General features: G+C 35.8%; 2 protein-coding genes across 2 annotated transcripts; both read left to right on the top strand.

Moving 5' to 3' along the window:
• Positions 1–2,827: 2,827 nt before the first annotated feature.
• LOC145802136 (uncharacterized) lies at positions 2,828–5,286 on the top strand. Its single transcript, XM_082894793.1, has 2 exons — positions 2,828–2,911; positions 4,432–5,286. The coding sequence occupies exons 1-2, from the start codon at positions 2,903–2,905 to the stop codon at positions 5,059–5,061; spliced, it is 639 nt and encodes a 212-aa protein (XP_082750919.1). The 5' UTR covers positions 2,828–2,902; the 3' UTR covers positions 5,062–5,286.
• Positions 5,287–6,441: 1,155 nt separating this feature from the next.
• Positions 6,442–7,748, top strand: LOC114265415 (uncharacterized). Its single transcript, XM_028206239.2, has 2 exons — positions 6,442–6,673; positions 7,106–7,748. Exons 1-2 carry the CDS (start codon positions 6,604–6,606, stop codon positions 7,579–7,581), a joined length of 546 nt encoding a protein of 181 aa, XP_028062040.2. The 5' UTR covers positions 6,442–6,603; the 3' UTR covers positions 7,582–7,748.
• Positions 7,749–13,359: the final 5,611 nt, after the last annotated feature.

Here is a 13,359-nt window from a genome sequence, read left to right as displayed (position 1 = left end):
CTACCTTCAGCTATTCAGCTACATCAACATGAAGAGGGTTCTTCGTTCAACGCCAGAAGATAGTAGAAGCTCTGATCTGAAGAGAAAGAAAAACGAAGCGACGACGACAGTCCGCAAAGGCCGACGGAGAAGCAGTCCATCCCCCGACGATTCCCCCAGCTGCAAGTAGGCTCTTCTTCGCTCTCTCTCTCTCTCTCTCTCTCTCTATCTCTCTCTCTCTCTCGCTTCAGCATCTCTTGTTTCTGTTTCGGAATGTAACCATGATGCGTATGGTCTGTTTTTGATATATGTATGAACTTTGTTTCTCTCTCTCTCTCTGTTGCGTTGTGTCTATGTGTGTGTGTCTCGTGCTTTGTCTGACCACTTCCATATTTCAATCTGTCGATGGAATTCAGATTTGGGCAATATTTTCAGGAACTACCCTGCACACTGCCATGTTTGGGGTTTTAGGGCTTCCTTTGAACTACCGACACCACTTTACAAATTAGCGGGTTTTGGGTGGTGGGAGGGGGGGTGTGGATCTGATAACCATGACTTGTATGCTCTTTTTTTTTTGTATATGGATGAACTCTGTGTGTGTGTGTGTGTGTGTGTGTGTGTGTTTGTGTCTGTGTGTGTGTGTGTGTGTGTCTGTGTGTCTCACCACTTGCCAATTTCAATTTGTCTTCTACAAAAAATTTCCTTTTCGTTTGCTCTTTTTTTGTCTCCCCTAAAAAAATTTGTCTCACCACTTTCCTTTTCCGTTTTCAATTTGTCTCACCACTTGCACTTGTAAACTTTATTTTTATATCTATGCCATAGTTTATTTTCATGATTGAACAAACCAATTACTTTTAAATTTATTTTTTAATTTGCTCTTTGTTAAGTGTTGGGTCTTTTGTTAAGGTTGCATGGCTTTACTCTTTTCTGTTTGAGAAAAAAAGTATGGGGCCTCTTTCAAATTGGGGCCTACAGCCACTGCTTCAGTGGCTTAGGCCTTGAGGCCTAAAGTTTTTTAGCATTGTGATTCATGATGAGAGTGTGTAATGAAGTAAATACATTATAAATCCAATAGTTCTTAAATCACCAACCATAGTTTCATTGCTTCCAATGGATTAATAATTTCTAAATACTTGATCTTCAAGCAAGAATTGACTCATGTGCACAATATAGGATTATGGAATGGGATTGGAATGGTTTAATTTTGTGTGATGGATCACACCATGACAACCAATCTAATTAGTCATTCAGAAACCATGGATATTAGACCCATGTGCTCTCATATGCACAAACTTTATTTTAAAATTTTTGTGGTCTTTAGGATTTCCTGAAAAATAGGGATACATTATTTATATATGGTAAGGATTAAAATGTTTTTTGTGATGTCGGAATCCTAATATTAATAACTTTTTAATGAATCTTTTGATTAAGGTAAATTAGGAGACAGTGAGTTCAAAATTTTAGATGTAGTAGCCAAACACATTTATTTTCTGAGAAATTGTAGCACTATTTTACTTATTTGAGATGTACTAGCTAAACACATTACATTTTAGCCTTCCCTTGACTGCATAACATGGATTTATTGCCTTGCATGATGTTTGAGTGATCAACCACTTTTGGTAATATCCTGGAGAGTTTGGTATATTATCCTTTTCAAGTTGATTTTTTTATTTGTTAATATATACATATTTGGTTAAAAAAAGGGGTGTCCATTGGTATTCCGGGATTTAAATGTGACGTGGGGGGGGGGGGTTGTTCCATTTTGTTACCCATTTTCGTATAACAAATTTATGTCCTTAACAAAAGTGTCACACCCATTGACCTACTCTTGCTGCGCTTGTCATGTCCCGAAAAAAGTCACGAAAGAAACCATGGCCTCATTTATGTCAACTGCCACATCAGCACAACCAACCCGTATGTGTGCATGTGGGTACGGGCATTGTGTTGTAAAGATTTCCCGTTCTGCAAGAAACCCTGGTCGTGCGTACTACCAATGCCCTCGTGGAGTGGTGAGTACAAGCACGTTTCCTTTTACATTTCCTTCTTAAACCGTCACTAATGTTTTTTTTTAACCTCAGCCATGTGTCAGTTGGATTGGGTGGTGTGACGAATTTGGGCGCCAAAGGGCAGCTGAGAATGACACACAGAATGTCGCTCGTTTTGAGGGTCGTTTCCGTGACATTGAACAAACTTTGCGTGTGCTTACAGTAGTGACATGTGTCCTTTACATTGTCGTCATTATTTTGTTGTTTCGGATGTGATATATGTAACCATGGTAGCAACCGTACCCTAATACAATTTAAGCGCATTATGGTTTGTGACTGAAAAAAAATTATGAATGTATGTTTTGTTCGTAAACATGTATTTTACATCTAATTCCGCTACTGTTTGTTTTTGTTTCAAGTACTAATGTCTTTAAATGAATCTATTGGGCTATGTTTTCTGTCTAATACCACATTTCTGACATAAAAATGTGTTCCTCATATTGGTAATACGCACAATTGTTAGTGTATACATATTTTTACGTTGGTTCCCATGTCACGCTATTGTTAGTCGCATGGTGTCACATCGATCTACACCTCGTACCCCTTTCGGCAAAGGGAAACGCCAACAACCCTATCATAAAGCAACTTGGGATGGGGAGTCGACACGGATTTTGTTGGAACTGGTTGTGAAGGAAATTGAAGCAGGAAACCGGCCACACATGTCAATCACTCCAAACGGGTACCGTTCGTTGTCTAAGACATTTGAGGCAGCAACTGGGTGGCTGCATTCCCTCAAACAACTTAAAAACAAGTACAATCTGTTGAAGACTGAGTGGCGTGCGTGGTGTAAGCTAATGGATTGCCGGAAAGGACCAACTGGAATTGACTTTGACCAAGTAACTGGGCTGTTCAACGCTTCGGCTGATTGGTGGGCTAAAATGGAAAAGGTAACGGTTTACATTTTTTTTTTCATGTCCGTTATTGCATAACTAATATCTCAATTTTTGTATGTGTATCATGTTTTCCAGTGTAGTTTAAAACGTTCAATTTTCTAACTTTACCTAACATGGCATGCTGTGGTTTGGATTACGAAATATTTTTGGGATGGTGAACAGGTTTTATTTGTAATGTACCCATCTGTCTCAGCACAAAATTCTGGAATTCTGAATTTCTGAAATGAAATTATGTTTGTTAATGTTAATGAAATTCTGAAATTCTGAAATCAGATAAAGAAATTCTGAATTGAAATGAATACTGAAATTCTGGAATTTATTCCTTGGACCATCTATCAGCCTTCTGAAATGAAAAGAATTCTTAAATTCTGAATTATGTCTGTTAATGTTAAAATTCTTGTTTTTCTGAATTTCTGAAGTCATAAGAATTATGTTTGTTAATGTTAATGAAATTCTGAAATTAGGAAATCAAATGAAATCTGAAATTCTGAATTTGAAACGAATTCTAAAATTCTGGAATGAAATCGTTGGACTGAAATGAATTCTTGTTTCTGAAAAAGAATTTTGAAATCAAATGAAATCTGAAATTTTGGACTGAAATGGATTCTGAAATATTACTTGGCCTACAATCCTGATAAATTCTGAAATCCGAAATAAATTCTGGACAAAGAGTTCTGGACTAAAATTTCTTGTCTCAGATTTTTATTCTGAAAAGAGTTGGCCTAGGTTTGTTGGTGTGGTTTGATGCCACTATTCTCCTTATGCTGTTCCTCATGCACCAATTTCTTTTTTTGTTATATTTTTATGTCTGTAAATATTTGGAAAACATCAATAAATTGGTGTTAGCTCACTTTCCATATGAAGTAGGTTGAAGACCCAAAACATAAGGACTTGTTGTATAATAAAAACCATTTATTTTTGGCACACAATTTTGTAACAGTATGACCTAATTTACCTGCTCTTGTTTTCCAGATTCGTAATGCATTGATCTTTCTTTATAAGTGTTAACATTGTGGTACAGGGTAGTCTATTGAACAAAGGGGGGGGGGGGTTGTACATGCATATTTGAATTTTGGGGCAGTTTGTCGAGTGAGAAATATCGGTTGGTTTTGAGAACTAATTAGCTACTATTTATTGGATTGGTTGTCACATGTTTATTCATTCAATTGGCAAACATAAAATTTCTTATATAGCTTCAAAAGTTGTTTAGTTGAGTCCTTCATATAGTAAAATAGAATAGATGTTTTTTCTTCTAAGGAGAAGCACTACATTGTTATGTTGTTCTTCACTTTTATTGAAAATAAATTAGGCTTCGTTTTTCCTTGATTGGTAGCAATCATCATACTTTACAACATTCTTGTTCTTTTTTGTCAATATGTTCATTGTAACATACTTTACATTACTGTCAGCCATTGTTGTAGCATTAACAAACTTTACTGATTTATGCACCATGTTGCATTGCTTTTTACTCAATGACAGTACGCTAATGCTAGTTACATTGTGTTGATTTACAGATTGACAATGTATGTTGCAAGTTCAGAACCAAAACCTTGGACCATCCGGACTTGATGGAGCGCGTCTTCACTGGCGCTGCGGCTACGGGAAAAAATGCATGGACACCCGACGAGACTCGTAACCCAATGGAGTTGGACGGAGAGTCGGACAGTCCAGAATTTTCAAGTGACAGCAATGACTTAGGCGCATCGGAAATGGCAGCCATGATGAACTCCGCGCACATCAATGCCACGGGTAGTGGAAGTAAGCGGAAGCATTCCTCGGGGAAAGCATTGCAAAACAAGCGCATTACGGGAGCTAAAGCGTTGGCAAGCAGCATGGACGACTTGCTAAATTCTGTGAAGACTCAGAGCAAGGAATTAACTGTCAACCACGTCGTCGGGGGCCACAGTATTACTATGGGACAGGCTGTTGGACGGCTGTATGAAATACAGGGACTAGAGCTTGAAGATGAACTTCTCCATTTTGGAGTCATGCTTATGGAGGTTCCGAACAATCGGGAAATGGTAATGAGTATTCCCACGGACCGAGGCATAATCGGGTGGCTACGAGCGAAGAAACAAGACAAAGATAGGAGTGGGGGTGTCACTCTTGCGAGTTTGCTGCGGGATGAAGGAGTTCGATTTTAAATCTGCTGAATGAAGGACTTTGATTTTAATTTCAGTTGAATTCTGAACTTTTTTTTTCCTTTGTTGTGTTTAATTTTAGTTGAATTGTGGTTTGAAGATGGTTTGGGCATGGGTCGTGCCTGTGGCTTACGGAACCTTAACTGGACAGTCGGGATATGTTTGTGGTCTTTTATGTTTTGTTATGCTATAATGGCTGCAGGGTTGGATTAAACCTTGGACCATCTATTTTATATTTTATGTTTTGTTATGGTATAATGGTTGTAGGGAAGTGTTTAATTTTCTGAATTGTTTATGTATTGCCCAGGTGCCATTGGTGTTCCACGAATTGTTTATATAGGGTGGAACATGTGTGTTGACCGAATTGTTTATATAAGCTGCCCGAATTGTTTGTATAGGCTGGAACATGTGTGTTGCAACACTTAAAAATAATAATTTTTATTACAAATGATGAACCACTGACATGATGCGAATTATGAAAATCTCATGTTCCTTTCAATTTTAAATTACAAAGTATTGCATGTGCTTTTAATTTTAGAAAAGTTAATTGAAATAATTATTTTTTTCAGCTTGTTCTTTATGCCATGCATGGTAGGGGTTTGAACATAAATATACACTAGTTACTTCCTTTTGCTGTACAACAATTTTTTTTTTTAAACTTTCATGGTCAAACACATGTGCTTGATATTTCTTCATTTCGGCAGTTGTTGATAATGTTTTATGCTTGTATGTTGTAGGTATGAACAACGACGATGACGACCCCACACAGATGGATGAAATGTTAGAAGGGGTCGCAGCTCTCGCAAGACAGTGGCATGAGCAGATGAATTTAAATTACATTGAAGCCTACAGAATTGCAACTGATTACTACAAGGCATACGTCCTTAAAGTTCCATGCCGTACTTCCATATTGTCGGGAAGGGCCTGGATTACGGAATTATACGAGGGTCACAGTGGCCGCTTCCGGTACGAATTGTGCATGCCCAAACAGGTGTTCCTTCGGTTATGTACGACGTTGGTAAATGACTTTGGGTTGCGTGTACCCGAGCGGCCGCACGACTTGCATGTCGATAAGAGTGTTGCAATATTTATTCATGTGCTAAAAAACTTGCCAAACCGGGAGTTACAAGAACGGTTCTAACATTCCGGTGAAACTATTTCACGGCACTTTCATACCGTCTTGAAAGCAATGAAAAAATTCACGGTCGTTCACTGCAGGCCCCCTGCTAATTTCCAGACGCACAGGGATCCTATTTTGCAATCTCAAAGACAATATTTGCCGTTCAAGGTGTAGGAAAAGATTTGTAACGTTATTCAAAATTATTTGAAAAAACATGGTCGATTTATTTTTTTGTAATTGCAATTTTTTCGGTTCATATATAGGATTGCTTAGGTGCATTGGATGGGACACATGTACTGGCATGCATAAAGGAGTCAGAAGCAGCCCTATATTTCAGCCGAAAGGGGTGTCACACCCATAATATTTTGGCGGTATGTGATTTCAATATGTGCTTTGTGTTTGTGTCGTGCGGGTGAGAGGGCAGCATGCACGACAGCCGGGTTTTAAGCAACGTAACGGAGGATCCACAATACAATTTTCCAACTGCAACTGACGGTACGTACATCTGAATCCACAATACAATTGTTGTAGCATAATTCTTTTTTGGTAAACATCTGTATGTAAATAACAATGTAAAGATATATTTAGAATTCAATGCATGACCGGGAATTTTTTTTGCAAGACAAGAAAATATGTATCAAACAAGCTCAACATAAAGGTAACATCCATCATTATATGCAAATATAATTAACCTCAGTAATATAAATGTCAAAATGTACCAATTTATTTTATATCACTATATTCCCATTATAAATTTGATTTATGTTACCATTGTAATGAAAAACAAAATTTGATGAACCACTGACCATGTGGTAATTTATGTATGGCAGTGTTTACAATGTCCATGATAAAAATGTACGGAAGAAGTGCCCTTTCATGTGAACATTGATGACGAGTATTATGTCATTTACATGTGCACTTTCACAGGTCGCTATTACCTTGTGGATAGTGGATACAGCAATAAGAAGGGCTTTCTGGCACCATACAAAGGCAACAGATACCACAAACCGGAATTTCAAAGGCACAATCCACGGAACCATGATGAATTGTTCAACCGCGCTCACTCATCTTTGCGAAGCGTGATTGAGCGTACATTTGGTGCATGGAAGATGAGGTGGAGATTTCTAAAAGACATGCCTCGATTTGATTTTCGTAAAGTGCAGGTGCCATTGGTTGCAGCGTCCATGGCTTTGCATAATTTCATACGCAGAAATAGTGTGGACGATAAGATTATTGTTGCTGTCAGCAATGCGGCCGAGTATCGATATCCGAACATGCGTGACCGCGACGATTTGGCTGCCCTTGACGATGCGATGATGCCTGGAGATGATGACGTTGAGATGGCGCAGTTGCGGGTGCGTATCAAGGCAGAATTGGTTGCAATTTGGCGAAATGCTGGTTAGGTGGACATGTTATGTGATGCATGTCATTACTATGTTGTCTTGAAATTAATTGGAGACTTTTATTTACATACATAATTGGTTAGCAATTATGTATGACCATGTATGTTACTGTTTTTGTACAATTATCGAATACTGACTTCGTTATGATTTTAGGTTGCTTATGATTTCAAGATGCTTACCAATTACGGTTTGATTATTACTTTTTTTTTGGGTAACGCGTACGTTATTAGGTCATGTTACTGCATTTTATATTTTTGGTAACGTTTACGATTAGGTTGGTTATATTTTTATATTTTTATAGCAATCAATTATAATTGGTTAGCAATTTGGTTGCTTTTTTTTTTTCAAATCTTTTTTATATTTATTTTCGTTATTTATGACAATGGGATCACACACATTATAATTGACCAAAAATTAATTAAAAAAATAATTGAATGAAAAATTTAATTGGACAAAAATAATTGGGTAAAAAACTAATTCGGAAAAATTTGAAAAAGAAATGGAAATTATTAAAAAAATAATTTAAAAGTATTAGTTGGGAAAAAAAATATTTGATCGAAAAGGTTAATTGGAAAAAAAAATTAATTGAAAATAAATTTATTTGAGAAAAACATTACTTGAAAACAAATTTTGGAAATAAATTATATTTGATAAAAAAATTAATTGAAAAAAATTGAAAACTGAAAACGTTTCCTCATTTTTTTTATTTAGGTTTTTTGTCAAATTTTTAAACTCATTTTCAACCAAAAAAATTATCAAACAAATTTTTATTACAGTTTGTTAATTTTTTTTAAATATAAACTGAAAACAGAATGGATGTCTGTTTACGATGGGTGGTGGGTAACAGGTGGTGGTGGGTGGTTGGGTGATGGTGGCGGGCGGTGGGTGGTAGCGAGTGGGTGGTGGTGGTGGTGGTTGTAGTGGCGGTGGCGGGTATATGGTGGGTGGTGGCGGGTGGTACTAGTGGGTGGGTGGGTGACGGTGGTGGGTGGTGCTGGCGGCAGGTGGGTGGCGAGTGGTGGTGGAGGGTGGTGATGGGGGGTGGGTGGGTGACGGTGGTGGGTGGTAGCGAGTGGGTGGTGGCGGCAGGTGGGTGGCAAGTGGTGGTGGTGGTGGTGGTGGTGGTGGGTGGGTGGGTGATGGTGGCAGGTGGTGGCGAGTGGGTAGTGGTTGTGGCGGGTAGCGGGTGGTGGTGGCAGATGGGTAGTGAGTGACAGGTAGGTGGTGAGTGGTGGTGGACAGGTGGCGGGTGAATGGGTGACGGTAGCGGGTGGTGGGTGATAGCGAGTGGGTGGTGGTGGTGGGTACTAGTGCCAGATGGGTTGCACGTGGGTAGTGGGTAATGGTGGTGGTGATGGTGAGTGGTGGTGGGTGGTGGTGAGTGGTGGCAAGTGGGTGGTGGTGGGTGGTGGTGACGGGTGGTGGGCAGTGGTAGCAGGTAGGTGGCGGGTGGTGGGTGGTGGTGGCAAGTGGGTGGTGGTGGCAGGTGGGTGGTGAGTGGTGGTGGTAGGTGGTGGTGGCGGAAGACGGTGGTGGAAAATGGTGACGGGTGGTGGCTAGTGTTGGGTGGTAAAAAAAAGAAAAACTCAATCACTCAAAACGGATACACATTTTTTAAGTGTACATTTTGTGGCCAAATTTATAAACAGAGACCACTGATTTATGTAATTGAAATTTACCAAACAAGTTTATATTTGAGTTGTTTAAATTTTTGTAAATATAATCAGAAAACTAAAAACGTATGTGTTAGAAAACGGCACACCAAACAGACCCTTTGTGTTTGGGAAGATAGTTGGGTTTTATTTGTGATTGGATGTGATATTTGTGACAGAAAAATTGAAATAGTATGGAATTTGATGTGATATTTTGTGAGAGATTTGTTTTTTTGGGTTTTGTAAGACATTTGTGTTGTACTAAAAAAATAAAAAAAAAACTGAAAAGCCAAGTTCCCAAACACTCTCATAATTTGTTGGATTTTTAAAAAAAAATTTAAAAAATTTTATTTTTAACTTAAAATGTGATGTTTCATAAAAAATTATTATAATACACAAAGTACAATCCATATCCTATATACATAAAATATTTATGTATATTAACGTAAATATTATTTACATAATATTACGTGACACGTGTAGAATTCTGTAAAAGAAATAAAATTTGATCGTTATAGTATAATTTGGCGAAATGTTGAACAACATTACAGCACACAACCCTCCTATTCTGTAGGCTTTATGTCAAGTGCGTTGTCCAAGAAAGCAAATTTCACATCCAACAATTTGCAGAGGCCACTGACGCATCCACAGGTACCCTGACATGCTATAAGGCCATTTCGGTCATTTTACCCCCTTCTCATTATTTATCTTATTTTATTTCACATATTTTCGTAAAAAGTCAAAAAATTTATTCGAAGCAACTAGGTTTTTTTTTCCTTACATTTTAGCCAAAAAGTTAAAAAATTACTAAAATAACCTATTCCTAAACGAGGCCTTAATCCCCTCATTACCAATTCTCTCATCATGAATCCCTTCATTTTATCTCTAATAAGTTGGTGTTTGATAATTCATTCAGTATCCAAAACTAAATTTGTGAAGTGAAGATTAATAAAGTCATTTGATAATCACAATGTATGACTTACAAATTTAAGTAACATTTAAAATATAGATTAAGGGCTAGTTTGGCATGTACTAAATAAGTTAAAAAGTCACTATCTTATTTAAGTCACATCATCTTATTTAAATTACATCACCTCTCTAACACATCACATCAAACTCAACCCAAACCCACCAATAAGTCAAAAAGTGCACTTTTTTAGGACATCCCAACCCTAAAAGTTAAAAAAAATTTAAGCAGCAGGATTCTTAGCGTGTAACTGTTTATGTATTAGTATTGACTAGTACTGTTATATATAATCACGTCACCATTGTTGTCACCCCGTTACCCTACCATTGTAACTACTACTACTGTCACTATCTCTCCAATACTATTATCAGCACTTCCACCACCATTGTTAACACACGCCCAGTCCACTAACACCGTCTAATCCACACCAATTCACCCGCTAACCGTTGGTTGGTTTGATCTGTGATTTGAAATTTATAATCTGCTTTGAAAATCGCCCTGTCCTTTCATACTTAATACATATTTTTTTTTTTAATACTTCTAATCAAATTTCAAAGTAAAAATTAGTGTGAGAGCGATTTGAGATGTGAAATTTAGTTCAAATCAATGTTATATATATAAAAAATATTATGTAAAATTAGTTAATTAGTGTTTTATATATAAAAAAAAAAATTATGTAAATTAGTATTATATTTTATGTAAATATTTGATAATTATTTAAGATTATTCTTCATTTAACTAACATGTTTTTTTTTTTTTTGGGAACTAGTCATTCAACTAATAGGTTGAAACTGCGTAAACCACGGTTTGGTTACGGATAGTAAATTTGTCAATCTGTTATCCACGATTTAGTTTTAGTTTTATCCTTAAACCACACTGAACTGCACTGTGCACTCCCTTATACACTGCCATCATTTCACTATCATCATCACACCCCACCACCATATGTTGTCGCCGCCACTATCACAACTCACTATCGTCACCACTATCACTACTATTGCCATAGCCACCACCATTATCCCAACATTACAATCACTACACCATTGCCGACGTCACCGCTATCGTCACCTCACTAACATAATATAAAATTTGAAAGAAAAAATTAAAAATTAAAAAATAATAAATAATAAATTTCAAATTTTATCTTATATATATATATATATATATATTAAACTTGCAATAGTTTAACACTGAAATTTTTATCAAATAATTTGTCAACTTAAAAAAGTTTAATATTCAATTTTTATAGTATTTAATTCATATTTTTTAATTTCTAATTTTATCAAAAACTATCTATGCCATTATGAATGGCCAACTATGTGACTGTTTGGTATCGTATATCTTTTATTTTTGAAAACTGTACTAAAGTGTTTTGTGTAATTTATGCTTACATCTTACAAGATAAAAATAATTAAATAAACTAATTACTGGGAAGCAGACAGAGAAATACATTTAATTTCTATTTTTTATTATCAATTTTTAGGCCTTGTTTGGTAACTTTTAATTTTAGTCAAAAAGTGAAAAAGTCACTATAAATTGTCACATCACTCTCTCTATTTTTCTACATATATTTTCATAAAAAATAAAAAAATTATTAAAATAACTTGTTCTTAATTTATAAAAAATTATACTAAACAGCCAATATATTTCAAATCAAAGGTGGCACTCCTATTTAAGTTGACAACGAGAGTTTTGAGCCCAATAATGTGTGATCTCACAGATTATCAAAAAGAAAATTTTGAAAATTTTATAAAATTATCAATGGTAACCAAAAACTACACTAAAACGGATTCATGAAAACAAGTATGTTTCACAAGTTAGGTTTGTTCTTTGGTGAAAAATTAGAGAAGATTAAATGTCAGTGTATATTTAAAAAAATATTTATAAATTAATGATAAATTTTATAAATATTAAAGTATACAATAATAAATTTTTCATTAATTTATAATTAATTTTTAAAAATTTCACTGTATTGTGATTTTCTCAAAAAAAAGAAAAGAAAAAACCTTTGTGACTGATGGCCTACAACTAACATGGCAATGGTTATTTTTCCAAAAAAAAAAAAGAAAATTTTTGAGACCGTTAAAAATTTCTCATAATTTAACCGACAATGATATGATTTGATAAAGTGTTAGTTTTTAATTGATTATATACTCAATTATATGAGACTTACTACTTTTACAACATCATTATAGATGTATTTGTGGGTGCAAAATATGAGTCTTTAGCGTTGTTGCAACAAAAAAAATTACCTTTGTGATTGATGGCCAGCAATTAACAGGGGAAAGGAAATGACAACCATCATCATCGTCAAGAACAACATAACAAAAATTGATTGAGTGAATGGATCCTATGTCTGTAGTTGTGGTGTTTGGACCAGGTTTTACTTCATTTAATTTGGTGTTATAGAGACAACACATTCATTCTTTAAAATGGTATATATATGTGTGTGTGAGAGAGAAACACAAATGAAGGGTTAGTTTCTCACCTAGCATTTTTTTGGAGACTCCAAAGTAAATGGTATTACACGTGGAGCTTACACTGGACTGAATTGATTCAATTCGAATCTACGAATCCGTTACAAGTTTTATGTTAATAATTCATGTTTGTTGCCTTTTCATAGGATTCTTATCTCCAAGAGAAATCTCTTCTTTGCTTGGTACCGAACACCACTCAAGGTGAAAGTCCACGGTCACAAAAAGAACCAATTAAGCCTTCGTTTGGCATGTCAAACTTTTTGAATTTTTTGACTATTTTAGTCACAAAAAGATAAAATGGGTTAAAAAATTGATAAAACAAAACATCAAATTCAAACCATAATTAATCTATTTTTTCTCTTACAAAAGTCAAAAAAGTTAAAAAGTCTATCACACACGAAACTTTTCAATTTGAGGCTACAAAGAGCTAGAAAGTCTCTTTTGCATCAACTATTCTGTAATTTTTTGTGTCTCTAACAAAGTCATACATTGTTCCAGCTTGAGTTTGAGGGCTATTTTTGTACTTGTGCTACATGAAATGAAATGGTACAAGAATCACTGGTTACAAGAGGAGGAGAAAGAGGATGATGGTTGTGGTGAATTAATTAGGTATTGTGCACATCAACATAAGTGTGTTTGTCGCAAAGTCATAATTGCACATTGCTCCACCTTGAGAGCTATT

Source organism: Camellia sinensis, chromosome 11 (assembly GCF_055761805.1).
Source record: "Camellia sinensis isolate YWXY chromosome 11, ASM5576180v1, whole genome shotgun sequence".
In the NCBI taxonomy this organism is placed as follows: Eukaryota; Viridiplantae; Streptophyta; class Magnoliopsida; order Ericales; family Theaceae; genus Camellia; species Camellia sinensis.
Note: the sequence above shows the minus strand (reverse complement) of the source record. Positions and strands in the feature narration are given on the sequence as shown.